The sequence below is a fragment of the Electrona antarctica genome, assembly GCF_951216825.1.
Source record: "Electrona antarctica genome assembly, chromosome: 16".
Classification (NCBI taxonomy): Eukaryota; Metazoa; Chordata; class Actinopteri; order Myctophiformes; family Myctophidae; genus Electrona; species Electrona antarctica.
Window position 1 is genome coordinate 12,262,053 of NC_136797.1, and position 24,062 is coordinate 12,286,114.

Below are 24,062 nucleotides of genomic sequence, written 5' to 3' on the forward strand. Positions count from 1 at the left end.
AATATAAGTGCAGGGTGTCGGGGAAAACGGCACTTCACTTCTATGCTACATTTCACACAATGTCAACCCACAGAGGATTGCTAGCGAGCAATAATGTCCATTTCACCTTGCCAGAGAAGTTCTTCCTGGTCTCTGAAAGCGTCTCTGGGGCGAGGAAAGCGGGCGTTCCCACGGTGCTGGTCAGAAGGGCGTCGGTCCCCTCAAACTGGTTGCTGACCCCAAAGTCGGCGATCTTTACGTGACCGTCTTCTCCCACCAGCAGGTTAGAGGGCTTGATGTCCCTGTGGATGATCTTCTGGTAATGCACTGGATCAGGAGAAATAAGACCCACATAATTAACCCATTTTGACCTGAGATCAGATTCTAAAAATGTCTTCTACATCCTGACAGTTTTCTGAAAAAGCTATGTTTCTATGTCTATGTCTATGTCGTTCTTTGATTTTTCAAAAATAGCAGACCTACAAGCTCGTAGCGCGCCACTCGGTGGCGCGCTATGAGCTTGTAGATCTGCTATTTTTCAATAGCTAAAGCATAACATAATGCTAACAAAATATAGTCATTAAAACCCTCGCATAATGAGTACTGGGGAAAAACATTTCATAAAAGGAATATCGGGCTATTTCTAAGATTTATCTATCTATCTATCTATGATACAAACAATATATTTACGACATTGGTGGTAGAAATTACATTGAATTTCTGAAAAAGGGAAACGACTTTATTGTCCAATATTATTCCCACTGTATGTATGTATGTTTTTTTCTTCTTTTCCATTAGTATCTCCAGCTAATATAGCATTTATCCTTTTATTTTATTTCTTGATTCATAAGATGATGTTTGGCAACATATATACTGTGATGTTCAATTGTTTGTCTTATTGTTCTTTGTGTGTTTTTGTTTGTTTTTTTGGTTGTTCATGAAAAATTAATACAAATTTAAGTTGAAAAAAAAAATTAATAATATCGACAATATACTGCCGTGAAGTTTTGGCCATATCGCCCGGTCATGTGAATGGGTGAACGTAATTTAACCCATTCAGGCCTGACGTCGAAATTAAAAAAAAAAAGGTTTTCTAAATCATGACAATTTTCGGAAAGATTTGAGGCACATTTTAACGATTTTTCAAAAATAGCAGACCTACAAGTTCATAGCGCGCCACTCGGTGGCGCGCTATGAGCTTGTAGATCTGCTATTTTTCAATAGCTAAATTATAACATAATGTTTAAAACACCAAAAGGGGTTCCCACCCAAAATGGGTTAATGGTTAATGTGGTTAAACGCTAACGTGACATGGATGTGTTCCAGGTCTCAATGGATTAAATAGTAAAACACATTGGAGAGAAGCACTTTAAAAAGGCACCACTTACATTTATCAGCACTACAATATTACTTACACTTACATTTCATTATCAGTACTAACAATGCCAATGCCAGTACTGTACCTCTGAAACATGTCTTGATTCCCCACGTTAAATATAGGAACAAGTCAAACTGCTGAAATGCATATTGTTTGGGGTGTGATGCCCCCCCCCCCCCCCATGGAGGAGTCTTTAAATATGCAACAAACACAGCAAGTGAGTCACAGATATCAGCAGGAAGCCACATTATTATCATCCTACTAACGGAAAAGATCTCACAAACTGTTCCTGCTAATGTTGTGCGAGGAAGAAAAAAATCACACCCATGTGAAGTAAGTGGTGCAACTCTGTGTGGGGGTCCCTGGGGAACGCACCCAGGGTGCCGCCCCGATTCCGGCGAGCCGCCCCGCGTCCGAAACGGTTGAGAAATGACAGAGTTACCGTGTGGGGGTCCCTCTACTGTACTGTACTGTACTGTACTGTACTGGCACACCCAAAATCACCATATATACAGTTAATATGTGCGTGTGTTTGTGTGTGTGTTAGGTTGCGCACAGGTGGTGAAAAACAACCATGCTGTTTTCGTGCTTAGACACACCCACCCACACACCCACCCACACACATAGTCACTTAAGGAAGTGGTTGCACCACTTAAAAAAGAAAGAAAAAAAAAGAAAACGCACACAGCAAGCCTCCTCTTTGATTGTGACATTGAAAAAAGCATGTGCGCCGTGACTATTCATCTGGAATTACTTTCCCCATTACAATCACACTCAAAAAAGGTAAAGGTACTGGAAATAGATTGTATACATTTTAGAATTCAAAATTCCAGAGCAAGGTTGTAATTTCTACAAGATTTCTAAAAATGTATCCTCCTTACTTACTGGGTCGGTTGGTTAGGTAGACCAGAGGTTGTCAACCGTTTTGGCTGGGGACCTCTTGGGGACCCCCGGAAATGCTTTGGCCATGTCTCTTAAGGAAATTGGTACACATGCCTTTATGTTCAAAGCTGTGTCTGTTCTTGTTAATCGGTAAATGATTGTATTTTAGCAATCACTGCATTGAACAATCTATTACTGGATTTTAAGTCATCCTAAGGCTGTGATGTTTTTCGAGGTTCGTCTATGTATGTATCTATGTATAATAGTATATATGTGATTTGTTTTTGTGTACTCTGTATACGACTGTTGAGCTGGCACATCTCAAGGGGTTTATCCTAATAAAGAAACTTGAATCAAAGTCGTACGATTTGTCACACACGTTACCGCAGTGAGATTTGTTCTCCGCATTTGACACATCTCTTGGAGCGGTGAGCCGCAGCCAAGGAGAGGTGAGCTGCAGCCGTGCCGCGCTCGATGAATCATTTCGATTAGTTGATTTGATCTGCATGCTCTACCATTCAGATTGGGCAAAATAACACTGTATTCATTAAAATAAGTTCTGAGATTGCAGCATTAAAGTCAAGTCCCCTCTGACTGGAAGGAGTTTACCCTACAGCTTATCGACACAAGAAACAGTGAATAAGGAAGGAAAGGAAGTCAGGTAGACTCACAGAACTCAATTCCCCGGAGAAGATCCTGGAAATAAAAACGAGCTTGGTCCTCATTGAACGGTTTATCTGTTGGTACCTCCATCACAGCCCTGAGTATCTCACGCACACACGCGCACACGCACACACACACACACACACACACACACACACACATATCACTCAATGAAACCAAGCTTCTTCTGTTCTTGCTTTCTATTCATTACAGCAGTGGTTCCCAAACTTTTTCATGCCAAGGACCCCCAAGTCAACACTAATTAGCCTACGGACCCCCATTTGAAAAGATATGCCAGGGACCCCAATGAGAGAAGATTTTTATGGCTCTCGCAGTGATTTTCAACCCGTTTAATTTCAAGGACCCCCTCAGTTTGACATTAGTCATTAGTCTACGGACCCCTATTTAATAGCATTTCTATCTCTGGGACCCCCAATTTATATTGTAAAATCAATGCTAATTTAACTCTGAGAGGGTACAAATGGAACCAAATGGACCCACTCTCTGAGTTACAGACCCATAAGGGTCCATTTGGTTCCAAATGATCATTTAGCTGGGGGACCCCCTGGAGCTCCCTCAAGTACTGTGGGAACCACTGCATTACAGTATGACCAGAAGATGACCAGTAACTCACCCTTGCTTGACCAGCTCAAACACTGTGTGGGGAAACACAAAGACACGTTAGTGCAACAGAGGAGCTTTCTCTTATGAATACATCAGCTGAAAATAATACTATCTTTTAATTGCCGTCATGGGCTTATTATTTTACGTAGAAGGGAGTTCCAACCGTGCCTCTAGCCTATAACAGGCTAGTCTGGTGCATCTCAGAAGCAGGACAGGTTACATGCGAAAAAAGAAGGCACGGGAGCAGCACGGGAGACAATTTAGGCCCTTTTTAATATAACAGGGTGCAAATAAAAAGTGACAACGTTTCGATGTTTAAGTTACATCTTCGTCAGGTCATGATTTTTTTTACGTTGACATTATTTTACGTTGTGAAAAAAATATACTCATAATAGAAAAACAACGTGTGCATGATGCGAGTGTTGCAATTATTAGCGGGTGGATCAATCTGGCCTGGCTGGCTGGCGGGCTTACCCATGTACAGATGGTCCTCAGTGGGGTCGTCCAAGACCTGGGAGCAACGTGGAGAGGGAGGGAAATGAGGGGGAAAAATGCATGAATCCTCAGTAGAAACACCGAACTATAGTTATAGTAATAACACAAATAATTCTGTAGGAACACAGACCATAGCTTCTGAAATGTTTCATAAATACTAGATAGATCAAACGCACACGCACGCACAGTCGCACACGCACGCACATACACTATGCCCAAGCATAATTAGCCCAAAGCATAATTACACACTACTGCACACTGACTACGTCAATAAGCATGTTACCTAAGGCCTGGTGGAATTGTAAGCATTGCTGTGAAGCTGTCATTATACCTGCATAACATCTTTGTCGTGTATTATCGACTTGGATGTGATGTCTCTATGCAATTTTTTCAATGCAATAATAAACATACCGTTTTGTTCTCACACTCCACTGAAGCTAAGTTGTGGCATGACTATATATAGCGACAACGTTTCGAAGTTTCAGTCACGTCTTCGTCAGGCCATTACCTGACGAAGATGAACTGAAACATCGAAACGTTAATTGTCGTTTTTTTTACTTGCACCCGGATAATAAAATAAGGGCTTAAACTGTCTGAGTTGCTCCAGTGCCTCCTTTCCTCCTATTATATTACACCTTCTGTGTTGTCGTGGCAAAGCAATGAAGAAACTCAATAATCTTAAAAGGTTTTTGACAATTATCATCTCATGTTCGGTAAATTGTGTAACATGAAACACATCAGGTTATCATGCTGGCCTCCATTCAGTAAATGTATGTATTTGAAGCCGGTTGCAAAATGACAGCAGATTGTGGCCGTTGTCACAACCGAGGAAAATAGATTCTGCAGCTTCAAACATGCATCAAGCTTCTTGTAAATAGTGCATTTATATAGCGCCTTTATCCAAGGTGCTTTACATAGATGGTGCATTACATTCACCCATTCACCCATTCACACACACATCCATACACCGATGCCGGAGGAAACCATGCAAGGCACCAACCTGCACATCAGGAGCAATTAGGGGTTCAGTGTCTTGCTCAAGGACACTTCGACGATAACTCTGGGGGAGCCCACTGCAGGGTTCGAACTGGCAACCTTGCGGTTCCCATCCAGCCACGCTATACCCCTGAGCCACCGCAGCCCCATATTGTAACAAGGAGTAACACTACTGACCATTATGTACTATTACAGTAGTGATGAAACATCATTACAACTCAAACACGCAATGCACAGTGTGCACAAAAATCTATCACATTCATACGGTTTCATGTCAATGGCTTCACGTTTTACTTCCGCTAACCTCCACCAGCTTCACGACATTTGGATGGTCCAGCTTCTTCAGGATGGCAATCTCCTGATAGACCCGCTCCAGGGGTCCCTTGGGCTGAGGGGGGCCCTCAGGGGCGATTTTAGCTCCACGCGGTGGAGGCCTTCCTAGAGAGGAGAGGAGAGGGGGAAGAGAACATTACTAAGCAATGTCCATGTTGTACAACACTTCTGTAGTATCAGCAGCAGTGGTGGAAAAAGTACTCTTTTTTTTTTTTACTTCAGTAAAAGTATCAATTACTGCAATACAGAATTACTCTGTTACAAGTAGAAGTCCGGAATTGAAAATGTACTTGAGTAAAAGTACTAAAGTATTGGCATCAAAATGTACTTAAGTACCAAAAGTAGAAAGTATTCATTGTGCAGAATGTCCCCGTTTTAAAAATCTTTTGAAAATAGATGATATATCGGCTATTTTCAAATGGCCGAAATGTATATAGGGCTTAAAGTCTTTAATGTATGTTTTGTAATAATAATCAAACTAACTAGCAACTGAAATTTAGTGGAGGAAAAGTACAATATTTGCCTCTGAGATGTAGTGGAGTAGAAGTACAAGTATTAGAAATTGGAAACACTCAAGTATAGTACAAATACCTCAAAATTGCACTTAACCCATTTAGGCCTGACGTCGAAATTTAAAAAATGTCTTTTTAAAATGTATTTTTTTCTGAAAAATCTCATGTTTCTATATCAGTGGTTCTCACTATTTCATGTCAAGGACCCCAAAAAATTATATGTAATATGCCGCCGACCCCCATCTGAAAATATGTTGTTCCAGAAGCAAAGATTTGAGTAAAAAACTGAAACAAAGATTTGAGGCACATTTTCACGTTTTTTCAAAAATAGCAGACCTACAAGTTCATAGCGCGGCACCGAGTGCCGCGCTATGAACTTGTAGATCTGCTATTTTTCAATTGCTAAAGTATAACGTAATGCTTAAAACAACAAAAGGGGTTCCCGCCCAAAATGGGTTAAGCACAGTATTCAAGTAAAATGTACGTAGTGACGTTACACCAGTGACTATCAGAGACTGTGCTTCCTGCATGCTGTACTGGCCATCTGGCCATCTGGACTTACTTGGGAAACCTGCCTGCCTCATCAGCTTCTTCTTGGACAGAACCTTCATGGCCTACAGGCGAGGGACGCAAAGACAGAGAGACAGTTGGACAGGCAGGAGGAGGAAGGGGGAAAAAGAAATGTCTGTCGGTCCTTGTCCCTCATTATGCCTATATATGGAGCTGACTGATTTGTTCACGCTGATGCTTAGAGTATATAAATTAAGAGAGACGGCACCCGGAGGAAACCCTGAGGCGAAATGGACATAGTGGCCGAATTCGGTATAGCAGCTCGAGCCAGCGCTGGTCCGTTGACTATCATTGCGCACGTTCATGTTATTGGGGCAATGACACGTGAACTCGCACACTGTGTTCAAGATTTGAGGCATTTTGTTCAAAACGGACCAATCCTGCAAAATTTGGAAGGCAATCTTAGCCAACGGGGATGGAATATGGGGAAGCAGACAGGTCCATGTTGATCACATCACTATAGAGATAGTGCATATACCGATTTGCGTGACGTATGGATAAAATGTGTACGAGTAATATAAAGACATCTCTGGGGCATGGTGGCGCTATAACAGGCAGAGGTTTGTCGTTGGCATTCAGGGAGTGTGTGCGCACAGTTTGGCATCGACCGGGCAACCGGTGCCGGAGATTAGCTGTACACGGACAAACGGAGGGACACACGGACGGACACACACACACACGGACGCAGTGCAAAACATACTCTCCCCATGCCTTCGGCTGGTGGAGACAATAAGTATGAACATTATAACAAGAATTATACAACAGGTCGTTTCGAGGAAGCAATCTGATTGGTTGAAACAGCCTTCTAGCCGTGGTTCAAACGAGCACCACTCCACACCTAATCAAAACAATTTTCTTAGTTTTACGGGTAACTGTTGTATAATTGCTTAAGTGTGCTGTCATCGGGCACACACAGAGAAGCTAGACTAGAATGTGTTTTTATATAACAAACCCAGTAGAGTCACATTAACTGTAACCATTCTAACGTGTTTGAGACTAACATTAAATCCGTAAACGTGCTGGTTTCTGTGTCTGCATAGGTACTACTGTGGTTTGATTGATTGATTGATTGAAGAATTTATTAACAGTTTGCAGAATTACAGTACATTTCAAGCACAAACTCAATACAAAGGCTGTTAACTGTGAGTGGACGACCCAATATTGTTTCCAATAGGGTCCACCATGTTCAAATCATCAAAACATTTAGAGACGTACAAATAGACACTTCTGGTAAGTCGTAAGTGGAGGAGTTAGGGTGATGGAAAGGTAGAAATCACATGCATTTATGTATGTATGCGACCTTGTGCAGTATGTGACAAGATGAGTGTTGTTAGAGAGCGTATGACAGCGAGAGACTGTGTGTGTGTGTGTGTGTGTGTGTGTGTGTGTGTGTGTGTGTGTGTGTGTGTGTGTGTGTGTGTGTGTGTGTGTGTGTGTGTGTGTGTGTGTGTGTGTGTGACTGTGACTGTGTGTGTGTGTGTGTGTGTGTGTGTGTGTGTGTGTGTGTGTGTGTGTGTGTGTGTGTGTGCACAGGACTCACATAGTAAGTGTTGTCATCTTCGTTATATGCCAGCTTGACAACACCATAGGAGCCCTAGTTGTCAGAGAAGATGGGGAAACCGGAATACGTGAAGTGTGAGATTCAGCAGCTGTCAATTCTTCACACACACACACACACACACACACGCACACGCACGCACGCACACACACACACACACACACACACGCACACACACACACACACACAGGCACAAGCACACACAGTCTCACACACACACACACACGCACACACACACACACACACACAGTCTCACACACACACACACACGCACACGCACACACGCACTCACAGGCACACGCGCGCGTGCGCTGCTCTAATCAAAATCTAGAAATTCACATGACATTAAACACTAACAAACACGCGCAAAAATACACACAAGCTTCAATCACTCCAAAGCAAAAGAGATGTGTGTGTGTGGGCTGATGTAGTACACTCAACGAGGACCAGCTGTTTCCAACCAAGAACAGAGAAATTCTAATCATCTCTCTCATTTAATGTTTTTTCCGGAATTTACACCCTTGGTCCAATTTGTAGAGATGGGATGGGATGCCTGCATGTGTTTTCTGAGAATGTACACACAAACCCATGCATGCAGACACAAAAACAGATTCATCCCAAGTGTTAATGAAACTAAAGGTGGTTGCACACCGGCCACGCTTTTCGGAAAACCGATGGAGAAACGCCGCTAAAAATGCGAATTCGCATCCGATTCGTGCCCAGTGTGTGGAGACCTTAAGTGTAAAAGTTTAACCATATGGTTCCATTTTTATGCCGAGTTACATTAACATTTAGGTTATTAGTTAGTTCGATTTGAAGCCTATTTGGGATATGCAGAGACCTGAAAGGCACCATTGACTAAACACAAGTTAGTTTATCCTACATCTGTTTGTTATATTGAGTGATTGATATTTATTCTTCAACATCGCACACACACACACACACACGCGCACACACACACACAAGCTCTCTCTCTCTCTCTCTCTCTCTCTCTCTCTCTCTCTCTCTCTCTCTCTCTCTCTCAGCCTCACACGACCCTCATAGAGTTCTATTTATACAAGCTCTTCCTTGGCCTGGTATTTTACAAAGAGTTTTGGGAAACAAGGACAAAGTCAAAGTGCCACATTTCACTAACGATCTGCCTCGTATAAGAGACACAGTAGGTGGAGCGGAAGAGAGAACGAGACGGAACAATCGAAAGAGAACACAAAAATAAAAATGATGATAATAATTTTGATGGTGATATTACCTTTCCAATCTCATCTTTCAGCTTGTATTGGTTGAGTTGCACACAGTCCTTTGGAAAAAAGCAGGGAGGAAAAAAAAGGATGTCAAGGGCTGTTTTTCTCTTTTATTTTTAGATGAATGGGGTGCTCTTCTCAACCATTTTAGCCTTGTTTTGATACCCTAGATGTGCATCTTGGCTTGAAATTGTCTTTACTAAGCCCGACATAATCCAATCAATCAGTATACTGGTGATAACAAACATTACTGTTTTAGCGAAATATAAAGAGTAAAAATAAATGATATTGATAAAAAAAGGATAGTAGTTATGGTGCAGAAAGGTTACGTACAGGAAAGCCTACAAAGCGCACCGAGTGCGCACCGCGGCACCGAGTGCGCACCGCGGCACCGAGTGCCGTGCTATGAACTTGTAGGTCTGCTATTTTTTTTAAATCGTGAAGATGCGGCGCAAATCTTTGAATATATATTCTTTCAGTGTGTTTTTACTTCTGCAGGGTCCCTGGAACAACATATTTTCAGATGGGGGTCGGGCGGCCAATTACATATATGTTTGGGCGTCCTTGACATGAAATATTGAGAACCACTGACATAAAAAAAAAGAATCAGAAAACTATCAGAATTTAGAAGGCATTTGTAGAATCGTCCTCAGGTCTAAATGGGTTCATTCCCATCATGTTACGCTGTCCTTTTTTAAACAAGACATTCTGAAGAGCACCATGACTTTGGCAAATCAGGACACGTCTCGTCAAAGACAGGCATTGACACAAAGCATCTTGCAGATGAACTAAATTATTTACAGTAATCCTATCTGCTGATCTTGCTGCTATGAAGTCTAGAGACAAGTGTCTGGGATTCTAAAAGCAGGATGTGTGGAGGACACGGTACATATAGGGGTCTGTTGCCGGTTTTCTTTGTGCTCATAAAGAGGTCTTGCATTAGCACCAGTGATGGGAGATTAATCGGCAAACACATCGGTATCGGCCGATTTTAGTTTTTAGATTAATCGGCATCGGTTCGATTAATCAATCAGACTGATTAATTAATTTATTCTATTCTAAAAAAATAGCTAAAATGAAGCCATCTGTGCTCTAGAAAGCGCCAATGTATCAGCTACTGACCTTATACAACCTTACCTTCACATCCACTATGAGCAACCATTATGCTGCTGCTTTTGAGATCAGAGACAAATGTCAATGTAATTCTGCTCACTGCTAGTGTGATACAGATAGTGTGTCATCATGTACTCCTAGGCTAGGGGCTCTATTTTAGTCCATGCTAAACCCCTTATCCCTAAACTTGCATTCCATTCTATCCATACGATAATGTCGGTTTCAGGACAGCAATATCAAATGCTGTATAACCATTCCCGACAAGTATAAAGAGTTAGTAATTGTAATAATGTCTACCGAACAAAGCCACAGTCGTCACATTTCACAATGACAGTCTTCCTTCTCCCTCCACTTCCTCCATCCACACAACAGTGTTGTCACCAGTGGTGTCATGCTGGTAGAACGCAGTACCTGTCATTTTTTGACGTGCACACGCAGGGACGGAAGGGAACGGTGCGCACGTGCGTGCACGCTAGAACGCGTCACGATTCAATAGAAGACGCCCCAACCTCGCGTCACTCACCAGACTTTCCAAGACGCACCAAGTACTCAGTGGTCTAGGTTTACTGTGTTCGGGACACCCCAACTATACATTCTGTGTGTCAGTGTGCGCCGAGTGCTCCCAGAGCACAGCATTCTGAATTTAAGAAACTAAGCAATCAAATCCCTAATCGATTGGCTTCAGCTCTTCTTCAGGCGCATGCTGCCTACTTTTGTTGACGGTTGATTTACGTCTTTCATTCCGAGTAGGCTCTCAACCTGTACCCTCCCACGGTCCCATGCACCCCTACCCTAAAAACATTCTCTGAACGGATCTGCAGGAATCACGCAGATGACCCCATTTCTGATTCAAAACCAGCGAATTTCACGCAAGTCTTCAAACCGTTTTCATTATACACAGATCTACAATATCTGCTAAACTATGGAATTGTGCTTGGCCCTTACCTGGAGGTCAGTGATGGACACGCGGTGAGACTCCACGGTTGGCCTGCGAGGCAGGCGGGGAGAGGAGTGGGGTGAGGTGATGGGAGAATAGGGAGAAGAGGGGTAAATGTAGCACCCGTTGAGAAGCCCGGGGGAACTGCAGGGCGACAGGGTTTGCGAGCGCTCCTGGAGGGACAGTTTTCTGTCCGAGAGGTTCATTCTTCCCCTCTGCTCGTGGGAGTCCGGTGACAGGGCCTCGGTGTGCCCCATCGTATGGGACAGCAAGTCGCAGGAAGGCGTGTGGAACGGCTGGGCCCCAGAGGACGCCGGTTCGGGAGTCTCGGAGCTGTCCATATCTTCAACCTGTAAATTTGTGTAATTTTATTTAATCAAGTTTAATAAATGTCCTATTTTACCTAACTACAGAGTGCAATCTTCACATCAAACAGCAGGAGACATCGATTTTGGTCTCATAGTGAGGCATCGGGTCCCGGATTTGCTTAGATTTTTTTCAATTTCAATATTTTTTTTGTGACATCCCTAATAATTCATGGGCTATGGAATACTAAATGAGGGCAACGAGAAAAGAGAAAAGGGTACTATAAAGTGGAAAAGGGGCTTATAAAATATATAAAATATGAATACAAAATCAATAGTTTTTGAATATTACGACACTATTAAAGACCCCCCTAATTAGCCCTTCACTAAATCCCACCCCAAAAAGCGATTGTCCAATGCCAATCCAAATAGTTTAGCAACGGTTGCTATGCAGGTCAAGCTTTCTTCGTCGCCAACGTGCCTATTGGACAAGGATGGGTTGGGGAGGCTCTTAGTGAAGGGCTAATTGGGACATTTTCTTACCTCTTCCTCGTCCCCGGCCTCTCCAGATGGCGTACTGGGTTCATACTCTGTGACCACAATGAGGGAATCCATGGGGTCCGGGGAAGGACAGTCAGATTGCGTGTTCAGAGGTGGGGCAGCAGGGCAGCTGCACAGCAGATCAGGCAGGGCTTGTGAGGGCTGTGGTGGCGCTGGAGGGGCATGGCTGCCACAGGGGGCTGTCTGCTCAACAGCAGCAGAGGGCCAGGCGGGGGACACGTGGCAGGGAAACATGGTGGCGACGTCTCAAACAGGCTGACAACCACTGCTCCATCAGAAGCGGAAAACCTCAGCGGATAATGTCACTGGGATGGATATCAGATCACATATTAATTAGAAACAGTTTGGAAATATTACTTTTCCGACACTTTCACACATGCACAGACTTAAAACACTGCTCTATTAATTGCTGCAACATCGGGTGGTTAAAGGAGCATTCAGTGATTTGGGTGATTTGGAAGAAAAAAAAACGGTCCGATCCGGTAACAAGATGTGCACATGTGGGGGGGACACGCGACAGGCCAACAGCACACACACACACACAGCAAGGCCCGCCCCCGCTCAATCATGATTGGCAGAAGGCCCCTCTCTATTCTGATTGGATGAAGGCTGGGCCACCTAGCCAAAAACTAAACCTACGTTTTGTTTTTGTTTTTTTACCCCTAGGGGTTAACTGAGGAAAGGGAGGAACTCCTTATATGGCCAGCACACTCTATAGTAGGGTTAAGTGAAATCTCTGAATATGGCTTTAATCTCTTCAACATGGAAGAGATTAAAGAGATTATTCCATTAGTAGGTGAAACCCCTGAGGTAAATCTAATTGGGATAGAGAACTCAAATAGTCTGGCAGCATGTGCACATTACTCAAGAGGATGGGAGTACTTAGTATAAATAAAAGAGTATACAAAATGTTACGGAAATAGTATGATTGGTCAACTGGACAGTAAGTACTCTTATTTTTTCCCCTGGAGAAGGTTGTGTTGCTGTCATGAGCGAAGCCAACACAAACTGAGCAGTGGGAATTAGGGATGCACCATTAATCGGTAGCATAATCGGCCATATAAATATAAATGTCATGTCGGTATCGGAATGGTCTCAAAATAAGACAGATTATTTAATCGGTTTTCACCAGCAAAATAAATTAAAAATTCTACATTTAATTTGTGTACTCATCTCATTCAGTAGTCATTCAGTTGTGAAAACAGACACTTGGAAAAGAGTATATGCTATTTATTGATTGATTGAATACTTTATTAACAGGCTTTGGGCCAAGCCCCTATAGGGCCCAGGCTTGTTTCCATTGTGGTCCTCTGTATAATAGCGGAATCGGTCAGAATCGGTATCGGCAGATATGACTCTGCAAATAATCGGAGATCAGGTATCGGTCATAATTTCATAATCGTGCACCTCTAGGAAGTATCGTTCTTTTCACTAAAAGGTGTCCGCTGTATAGTCCCAACCGACGTCTGACGGAACATTGCGTGTGACGATAGGTTGCTCTGACATCTGATTCTGAAGCGCTCATGATATCGTTTTATTTCCGCAATCTGTCAGCAGCGTACCAGCTAGTGTTTTGAAGAAAGTCTACTGTACTGTACCACAAAAAATCACACCCGTGTGAACTGAGTGGTGTAAGGTCTTATATAGACTGATCAGCTGTGGTCTGACGTAATGTCTGACGTAATGAAATCACACCCGTGTGAACTGGGTGACCATAGCAACCGTGCTCATTTTTTGAGCACGGACAGACAGACAGACACGTAAACTAACAAAGCCAGTTGTAGGAGTGGTTTACACCACTCAAAAAATACATTATGCTACAGAGACCACACGATGCATCAATGAAGGTCAGAAAGGGTTTTTTTTTGTGGCCCAAATGTGTGAACAGAGTTGACTTTTTCCACCTGGCCATTCCATCTCTTTCTATGTATTGCTCTGTACAATGCTACAGCCAGCAAGCCACAGTGTTCATACAGGAGAGGGCAGGGTGTGGATGCTGCTGGGCACTCTGACTAAACATGAAAAGAAATGTACTGCTTATTAAATGAATGTATACACAAATCCCAGTAGCCAGTGAAACGTCCTGACCCATGACCCATATTGCAGCCCACGTTTATTGTGAGGTAATTGAACTGGAAAATCACAAAAGATATTATGCATAGAATAATTGATTATAACTGTAGCTACAGTAGTGTAGTGTCTAAAAACACCCTTTTTTCATCATTTTAAGAGGTCCATTTCGATCTCCAAATCCACTCAGCTCATTATTTGCTTAGTATCTATGGGAGGGATTGTAAACAAAAGGAGAAGAGGCCAAGGTAAGGAGATAAGGAGAGAGACAGTCAGAGAGAGCGAGAGCGGTTCAGTCACAGTCACATAGAGAGAAAAAGAAAAGAGAGCTTCTTTGATTCTTGTCATGGCGCTGCTGGATTGGAAGCACAGTCAGTGTGTGTAGGCGGAGGAGCTGAGTGGGCTTCACAGATAAGGTAACAAAGACAGCCAAAAGAAAAACAACACAGCCAAGTTCAGAATTATGAGACATTATGTGTGGGATGAGAGACACCCGCTTCAGCTTCAGATGACCCTATCTCTAAGGCATGAGAAACGGCATGTAAAGATACAAACAAGAACCTATTCCGCCCACGTTATGAATCATTTGACGATGCTGCACTGATTTGAGTATTTTTATTTTATTGAATTAGGTCGGTCGCCGTGTTCCTTTCATTTTATCACTCATATTTTTGCCCATGCCTCAAACTCTTCAACAATCAATGAAATGCCAGCTTTTCCCACCCACTCAGATATGGAGGTATATTTCAAACTCTGTCCAGTGTCCTCTGAAGCTCCCAGACAATAAAAGAGTAAATTAGAACTGAGGTGACTGTGAATTCATTCGTGTTCCATCTCTCCAGGCAGCAGAGGCCAACTACCCCTGTCACACCCACGCCAGTCGCCCACAGGCCTGTCGGCATGTGTCTGGCATGGTTGACCTCTCAGCCAGCCAACATGTTACAACATAAATACTTCTATTGTGGTATTATAGAGCGCCGAAGTCCTGACGTCACTCGCTCATCCCCTGGTTCCAAGGGGTTCATGGAAGTAATTTCTCTATGGAGAATAACATGTAATGGGCTCATCTTAAAATCGTTTCATATAAAGCAATGTGGTCCAAAAATAAACAAGCTGTCTCTGCGTTATTGTCAGGGAGGTGTGTCTGTATCGTTTGTGACAGTCAGTCACTCATTATGATAGTCTGTTTCTAGCAAAAATGCAAAAAAGGTTAACTGGGGACAGGGAGGAACTCCTTATATGGTCACCACACTCTATAGTAGGGAGGATTATCACAACAAAACAAAAAAATAAGTGATATTTAAATTAAGTGAAATCACTGAATATACCTTTAACCATTTTTCAGCATCCTTAGAGTGGGCACCGCACTCAGTATCAGACTTAAATTGACCCAGATTCAACTTCTTCTTTATGCCCAAAATGATTGTCAGGTTTTGTAGCAATTTGTAGCAACTGTAGACATATTAATTATAAAATCTTCAAGCATGTACTATACTTTACATTACTTAAGAGTAGACCCAGCGGCGGTGGCTCAGGGGTAGAGTGCCTGGATGGTAACCGTAAGGTTGCCAGTTCGAACCCGGGCTCCCGCAGAGTTACTGTCGAAGTGTCCTTGAGCAAGACACTGAACCCCTAATTGCTCCCGATGTGCTAGTTGGTGCCTTGCATGGTTTCCGCTGTCATCGGTGTATATATGCGTGTGTGAATGGGTGAATGTAATGCACAATCTCTGTAAAGTGCCTTGGATAAAGGCGCTATATAAATGCACCATTTACCATTTACCAAACATTGTATGTATTTTTCTTTTCCTTTTACATTTTGGACCAATTAAATAGACAATTTTACATTGAGGTGCCCATGGTGCACTCTTCCTGTTACCAAGGTTTCCATAAATGAATAGTGTAGCTCAGATAAAGAAAATCACTCTGGCAACTGTAAACTATATAAAGACTTTAAACTCTGATCCCTGGTGGCGAACCACAGCAGCTTGCTGGAGAACAAGCTGCTATACTAGGCAACACAAACAGATGCTATATACCACTCCAGATGCTGTACTACTGGGTCCTTATCACCAGTCACGTCACACGTGACCTGACCTTCTCTGCTCAGGCAGAAAGGGGGAGTGGACTATCACTTATTAGCAGGACATGTGGGAGTCCATCCAAGGACAACAATAACAACAACATAAACACAGGCCTACAGCACAGGGCCATATGGAATGATGGAGTATTCTATTTCTAAGGATCATTAAAAGATCAAAAGAGGAACCCTAACATCACTTAACTGCTATGGGCCTGGGCAGATAAGCCCTGTGAATGCACAGCAGTAAAGATACCATGCTCGAGCAGATAGGAGTGTTAATATAGTATACACACATAGTGATTGATGAGCAAGTGCCGTGCTCAATGCCATGCACAAGTCAATACATAATATGGACACTGTAGTACACGAAATAAAATAAACAAGTTGCATCAGCATGGATAAAACATTGAGCTGAGAACGTTAGTTAGTGATCCAACTTAAAGTAAGTTTGGGTGTCATCATACATTGCACCCAAAGAAAATGTATTTTTAACATGCCACCACAATTTAACAAAAAAAAACGACGCAAAAAAATATTTAATTGCGGCACACATAAATTAAGCTAATATTCTAATAATCAGATCAGTCTATCATATGTCAGGCGTTATGCGTTTTAAAATGACAACTTTATCAAAACAACTCTGTGTTAGGCTATTCTGCTCCGTACTGCAGTAGTAATAATAATACACAAGTGTACACGATAACGCATAGCCTAGCTAAAGCTTCACCGACATGCAAGCAACGCTGAATTGCAAGGGTCGGGGAGGGGGGAAATAATTCGTCTATTATTGACAATGGCAAGAAGAAATCGGCGTTATTATTACCGTCGTTTTAAAGTCAAAACCTCAACCACCCACAGCATGATATGGCTTTGCTTATAAAGCCAAGACACGTTACCTCCTCTTCTATAGCAGGTGTAACCCGTCTCTCTCTCTCTCATCTGTCACCAGATGTTACACACGGATGCACATCACAAGTCACACATAAAGAAAGACCCATAGCCCGATCCCACCAAGAAGCTAAATAAAATATTACCTTTACCATGTATAGGTCCACGACTCACCACGGCGTTGTGTTGTTGGTATGTGTGTGTGATCTGTGATGTCTTTCTTTGGTGATGTCGCTGTGCAGAATGTGCTGCTGCCTGCTGTAGCTAGTAGCTGCTCTGAACAGCAAACCAGGGAGCATCTTATTGAGCTTGAAGTCACAGGGTGACTTTTGCCTTGAATATATATATAATGCTCCGGCTTTGTAAATAATTAATACTAATAATATAAAAAAAGTTTGCATAATGCATGAAAACTCAACATGAAACAAATTTTAGTTGAGTAGTTGCGTTAATAGCATAGTGAACTCATAAGAGCTCTTGAGTAGGTTTGTTTAATATGGGGAAATACCCTATGCCTTGATGAACCAATTCAGCTGAGATGTTGTGACCAGATGTTATGGATTATATTATATATTTACAATTACAGCCCAAGTTAACATGACTAACCATCTTGCTTCTTGACATGACAACAATAATCCTGGTGACTTTCAATGAGGTTAATGCAATTTGCCTCCACCTGGTGGTGCGAACAAGACTAACAAGTGGATTTTATTGGGTACCAAAGGCAACAAAATCTTCTTATCCGACTACAGTTTATAGAAGATCCTCAAGATCCAGCTAAACAGATCAACAGTGTAGATAGAGCAGGACAGGTTAAGTCACCCGACAAGCAAATAAGAGATGCAAAAGAAGGTTGGGGTAGCAATAATCATAATTTTTTTGTATCTCAACTGAAAGCTGAATGTGTGTCATTTAGATCAGAGGTTCTCAACCACTGGTACTAGTACTTGAGCCCCCTCTGGTGGTACTCAGAGGCATCACCCAAAAAAGAAAAAAGAAATGACAAAAGTGGAATGAAATATATTACTAGAGGTAGTTCTTCTAACCAAGCAATTGGTTGAAAATGGCTATCCAGGCGTGCTGAAATGAGCATGACAGCACACCTATAGCCGTTAACAGAAGATTTGAGAACGGATTAATCACATTAGAAATATCAGTTGTGCTGATTAGTGATTAGACATATTTTGTCAGAGAAGCAACATGATATGCTTAGGAATGGAACACAAAGGGCAGGTATACGCTCCTGTAATTTAACATCAGTTATTATGGTGGTACTTGGAGAGCCAAATATTTTCTGAGGTGGTACTTCAGTATAAAAAGGTTGGGAACCAATCAATGATTTAGATTGGCATGCACAATATAATAGCAGAGGGTCAGAGACTTACAAATATATCCAACAGTTGAAGTGACAAAGTACTGACAAAAGAGAGATTTGAAATATGGTTTATTTTCATAAAAAAATTGAATCAAAAAAGACACGTGACTTGCAAAACAAACCAATAACCTGGACAAGCATGTCTAGACAAAACGAAATCCTTTTATGATGAAAAATAAAATAAAGCTGTACAACGCAAAAAAAACTATCGCCTTTTCTGGAAGATATTGCCTCTTCCCATGCCGCCACGGCCTCGACCCCTTGCAGCCACTGTATGCAAAAAAAGGAAAGAAAACACTTGTATAATAAACAATATTGACAGACATGCTTTTCAAATGCAATTACTTCAATGAATAAATAAGGATTTATCAAGGTTGTGAGCTTCATTTTGAGCATACAGAATGTAAATTTAGTATTCCCACATGTTTACACCCACCGTTGTCATAACAGCGTTTATCTATATAAGAAGGGTCTTGTCACCCAAGGATATTTTAGAAAGCAAACAGTATTTATCAACTGTAAAACATTAAATGCATTTCCTCATGAATACAAAATGTTTAGAAAAGTTGTTTAAATGAAAGTTACAAAGTATCCATAATAATATACAAGTATATTGCTGCTAAATGCCTAAATTGTAAGTATATATAAAAAGGTGCACACTGTGTGCAGCCAGTTTCGACAGATGGCACAGCTCCGGTTCAACCATATATGAATATGATTCCATTGCTAACTGGAACAGGCATAAGGCGCAAGCACCATACTTGAAGAGGACGTGGCATCCCTGACATTGTTGAATAGAGTACGATTTCAACTGAACAAACACACACACACACAAGGTGCTGCCAGACTTACTAAAGAGCAGCTTCTTTTTCCGGGTTTTTAGACAGCTGGTGGATGGAAATTAAGCTCCACCTCCGCGGACGACAGCCAGATTCCCGGAAACGCTCTCCTCCGCGGTAGTCGTCCGCGGAGGTGGAGCTTCTTTTCCATCCACCAGCTGTCTAAAAACTCGGAAAATAAGCTGCGCACAGCTTAAGACGTGCGTGGCTGTTGACCGTTTTGCGCTTAGGTGTGGAAACACTGACACACTCACCTTGAGCTTTAAGGATAGCGGCCTTGCCCCTTCCTGCCCCAGAGCCCTGGTTCTTGTTCTTCATGCTCTTCAACATGGGGGCATTCTTTAACATGTCCGGTAGGATAAGGAAGCGGATTTTGCTGCCACGGATGTAGACCTGCTCCAACTGTGCAACGCGCCCGTCGCGGTAGGTCACTGTGATATTGGACATCTGCAGGGAGAGAGAAATAATAATCTCATTTTAGCTAGACAATAATGAGATATATAGTTATTGGAAGACAAAAGCCTAGTTAAAGCAGCACTATATAGCATATTTTGTCCACATGTTTAAGCAATAATAATAATTCCATAAATGTATAGACTCAGGGGGGTCCCCAGTGATAGGGGCTTTACTATATATATATATATATAGATAGAGCGAGATAGAGACAATGAGTTTTATCCTGAGATTTGCCAGGGGCCAAGGCAGAACTGCCAATCACAGCACATCTTTGCTTTGACATGTTTGAACTTTGCAGACACTGGGTAATGAAGTCAAAGACGTTGGCTGCCATGTTATTTGTGATTCTACTGATAGCCCAAACTACATAGTGCTGCTTTAATTCACAATGTGAAAGTTCATTAAATGGTTAAAAGCCTCAGGTGAAATATAAAAAAAAAAGAAAGGCTATTCCAGGAAAATAAATTGATACAGGTGACCGACACTGATACTGTCCAGGAAATGTCCGTTATGTGGGAGATTATTGCAACATATATTGGACTGGCGAATAGGGTTCAAAATCAACCTTTTGCATCGTTTTGATCACTACATGACAGATTCTGCAAACTGTTGTAGACAGAGTAAAGTAGTGTGACCGTGTCCCAAAGGAAAGCAGGCTAGCTGTGGGGTTGTTGACTGCAATGCAATCAGCCTCCCCCATCACAACTTTTGAGCTCAGACCAATGAAATAAACCACTGTAATAATTCACTATTCTGTCCATATCGGGTTGCAACTCCAACGGGGCCGAGTAAGCTCTAGTGAACTTCACAACGTTCTCTCGTGGCTCAAGTTGGCCAGAGACGGCGCCCCTCCGTCGTGGTCTAAAACTAGTCTGCGGTTGTTGGAAAAATAGTGGCGGCAGCAGGATTCGAACCCAGGAGGTGTGGATTCGCAGTCTAATGACTAAACCAGCACGCTACCGAGTTGGCTGGCAGAATTAGTTTTGTAGCTGTATTACAATGTGAGAATGCCCCGACCCGCGAGCACCCTACTACTTCGTACTGGTAGTAGGAGGGGCACCAATCAGAGGCAGGCAGGGGGAGGTCTTGGCACAACCCCATCGGTGTTTCAAATGACGCCAACACACCCCATGAGTCCTTGAATTTATGGAGATTTGTATTTGTCGCATTCCTGAGCCAATAATTTGATGACCGGGCCATCGGTCAATTGGAGACTCTTTGTGTCTCTCTTACTGAACCTCCTGCTGAGGCTCTCGTGTTGGGCCGAGGAACAACTGTCTATTGGGCAAAAGGGGGCATGGCCAGTCACAAAAATAACATACAAAAACAAAAGATTAACATGACAATACTTGGTTGGCTGGTACCTCAAGTGTAGGCAACTAGGTTTGGTCAATGCAATTCTTCTCAAAGTGAAAAGTGCACCCAGGGGTCCTTGGGGGGGGGTTCACACATACCGGTAATTAAATGATAAAAATCTATTTAACCAGTCTTGCACCCCTTACACAGCTATTTGAAAATAACAGATCTACAAGCTCACAACAACATCTCATTGTGACACAAAATCTTGACACAAATGTTCATGGGGGTCCCAGAACAATATATTTTCCGATACGGAATTAATATTCAATTTTCACCACAGCAAAGCAAACACTAGAAGTTAACAAAAAAACAATATTACCAACCTGACAGTTCATGTTATCCTCAGCTTCGATGAGCTTCCCTCTGTACACCTCTCCAGTGTTGGTCTCACAGGTCACGATGTGTCCCTCTGCTTCGTGCAGGACTTTGATGGGTACGCCGATAGACATTGTTCAACTGTTGAAGGACAAGGATAACAGGTTTATCTTCTGCAACACAAGATGTCCTTTGAAGAATCACTGAAAATGGCTACTACTTGGCCTCACTCCCCAAACCCACCTCACCCCTGCCCATTTTGACAGGCTGGAATGGAGTACAGAGTACAGCATATTGCAATGGGTATGGTCCACAAGATTCGATACACCACCAAGATCATAACTTTGCACTAAGACCAAAAAGAAATAAGCCACTGGCTTCAGCCTATGCCTTTTTGGTCTTAGCGCAAAGTTATGATCAAATGAAATTAATGGATTCAATGTTCATTCTTTGACCAAAATAAACTGAACTGAAGATACCTAGAGGACACCAGAGGGAGTTCAACAAACCATGTGCAACCCAGATTCGGCACAAACAAGGGAAGGGACTAAATTAATTTCTCCTCCTATGCCACCAAAATGTGGAACGCCCTGCCCACAGTCATTAAGACATGCGAATCCCTTGACTCCTTCAAAACCGCTCACAAAGGGGCCAAGGGCACCTATGGACAGCTGCAATTCAAAACTGGGCCCCTTAAAGTCAGAGTACCCCCCTCCCCCCTCAACACACACACACACACTTCCCATTACTGTATGTTTTTGAGGGGCGCCAGCCACTCCTATACACAGGTTTAATGTTTGTCTTTAGTTCAATGTTTGTTTTGTAAACACCATTGACAATAAAGGGAAATTTTACTCATGTGGCTCATTACATCATATTGTTTCTTTATCGTTAATGGCGTTTAATGTTTGTACCATTACAGTCATCACCTAATCAACATGAGTTACTTTAATATATTATCGCCCCTTACTTCACACGAGTGTGATTTTTTTTTTTTTTACCTCCTGACGATTTCCTGTTTTTTCACATTGAAGTGTTATTTGTACGTCTCTAAATGTTCTGATGAATTGAAAATGGTGGACCCTGTTGTAAACAAGAAAGTGTACGGTGTCGTGCACAGACACAGTTGTATGTATGGAGTTGTGCTTTCTTTCGTTTGAAATGTACCCATTCTTGCATAATGTGAATAAATACTTCAAACCATTATACATACCGTTAAGTAACCAATAAAACTCACTCAAGTTAGCATACCCTGGGCTAACAACTAGCCTCATTCAAAGCTAACAACTAGCCTTGAACGAGGTAGGTAGGCAGTACAAAACAAACACGAATTACTTCCCGACTGACGCACAAAATAATATCATTCTAGATTAGACACTTAGCAAGAATCAGTGTTGCAGTTTCTCTTGAACCAACTAACTAGTTGTATAACGTTTCGCTAACTGGCTTGGCTAGTCAGAATGCTAATCGAGTGAACCGACCTGCCCACAGCACTGTCTGCAACAAATGCGATGATTATTTCGATCAATATTATGTACTACAGATACATCAACTGTATCATAATAAAGTTGACGTGCGTGTCGTGGGAGTACAATTCGTGCACCAGTGACATTAATTATTTCACAATTAGGCAGTTAGTAGTAATAATACGCCGTACTAATCGCGTACCTTGTGATCCCAAAAGAATGAGACGAAAGCGTATGAATGAACCAATGAATGAGATATGGAGTAGTAGAACTATAGCCAAAGCGCCGAATTAACGCATAACGTGTATATATATACACACACACACATAGATTTACAGACGTACTCACCCTGATTGTGTTCTTTGTTGTTTGATTGGGAATCGGACGGTATCTAGTACTTGTGGAAAAACGCCGCAACGTGCACTCGTCGATTTCGCGATTTTGGAGCCTTTTCCGGTTACCCACAATGCCAAGTTCTTCCGGGGCGGGTCACCAGAGGGAGTTGTGGGATTTGTAGTATTACATTATATTCATTATCTCTACTGGCCGGGCACATTCATTCATGCACCCGTTGTTGCTTTCTTGCTTAATTGTTGTTGTTGGCGTTGTTTTATAAAACAACAACATACGTGTACGTGTGTGTGTGTGTGTGTGTGTGTGTGTGTGTGTGTGTGTGTGTGTGTGTGTGTGTGTGTGTGTGTGTGCGTGCGTGCGTGCGTGCGTGCGTGTGTGTTGTGTTGTGTTGTCACATGTATGTAGTAGGCCTATAGCAAGGACATGATTACAGCTGGGCTTGACATTAACTTTTTGAGGTAAGTAAATTACTTGTCCGGACTCCGGACACAAAACTCACTCATCTTTGTCTTCAATGTTTGTGTTTACACAATGTTTGTGTAAACACAAACACTCAAAGCTGGACATAGGAGAGGATAGCGCCCCTCAAAGATCACACTTGTGTGAAGTGAGTGGCGCAAGATGTATTTTGACTCGCATGACGTTTACTGCTGTAAACAAACATTACAAGTCCATAGACTTGGCTGCCATATGACGTAATTTCAAAAGCCA

At 42.3% G+C, this 24,062-nt stretch overlaps 3 protein-coding genes across 5 annotated transcripts in view; 1 reads left to right on the top strand and 2 right to left on the bottom strand.

Moving 5' to 3' along the window:
* camkk2 (calcium/calmodulin-dependent protein kinase kinase 2) overlaps positions 1-17,491 on the bottom strand; it is a 37,464-nt gene extending 19,973 nt beyond the window's left edge. The window contains exons 1-11 of one of the 3 annotated variants that reach the window (XM_079524495.1): positions 17,362-17,491; positions 12,130-12,452; positions 11,290-11,631; positions 9,240-9,287; positions 7,973-8,026; positions 6,425-6,476; positions 5,322-5,455; positions 4,001-4,037; positions 3,537-3,558; positions 2,911-2,999; positions 107-306 (exon numbers count right to left, since the gene is read on the bottom strand). In XM_079524495.1, coding sequence (XP_079380621.1) covers positions 107-306; positions 2,911-2,999; positions 3,537-3,558; positions 4,001-4,037; positions 5,322-5,455; positions 6,425-6,476; positions 7,973-8,026; positions 9,240-9,287; positions 11,290-11,631; positions 12,130-12,381 — 1,230 coding nt within the window. In that variant the 5' untranslated portion in view covers positions 12,382-12,452; positions 17,362-17,491. Of the gene's footprint in view, positions 1-106; positions 307-2,910; positions 3,000-3,536; positions 3,559-4,000; positions 4,038-5,321; positions 5,456-6,424; positions 6,477-7,972; positions 8,027-9,239; positions 9,288-11,289; positions 11,632-12,129; positions 12,453-17,333 lie in introns of all 3 variants that reach the window. The other 2 variants (XM_079524497.1, XM_079524496.1) reach the window with 2 other exon arrangements.
* The window catches only part of ak3 (adenylate kinase 3), a 465,380-nt gene that overhangs the window by 74,954 nt on the left and 366,364 nt on the right, over positions 1-24,062 (top strand). The gene's annotated exons all lie outside the window — the stretch shown is intronic.
* LOC306939722 (small nuclear ribonucleoprotein Sm D3) lies at positions 18,615-23,505 on the bottom strand. Its single transcript, XM_079524409.1, has 4 exons — positions 23,346-23,505; positions 21,540-21,672; positions 19,656-19,848; positions 18,615-18,832 (listed from the first exon to the last, which is right to left on the bottom strand). Exons 2-4 carry the CDS (start codon positions 21,663-21,665, stop codon positions 18,768-18,770), a joined length of 384 nt encoding a protein of 127 aa, XP_079380535.1. The 5' UTR covers positions 21,666-21,672; positions 23,346-23,505; the 3' UTR covers positions 18,615-18,767.

Bases quoted from the DNA above. Each gene is read 5' to 3' on its own strand.
- LOC306939722 (XM_079524409.1), bottom strand. From the start codon at position 21,665: ATGTCTATCGGCGTACCCATCAAAGTCCTGCACGAAGCAGAGGGACAC. The intron at 19,849-21,539 runs GTTGGTAATATT...CTCTCCCTGCAG, and splicing joins AGGATAACATGAACTGTCAG to ATGTCCAATATCACAGTGAC. The intron at 18,833-19,655 runs GTGAGTGTGTCA...TTTTGCATACAG, and splicing joins CGCTATCCTTAAAGCTCAAG to TGGCTGCAAGGGGTCGAGGC.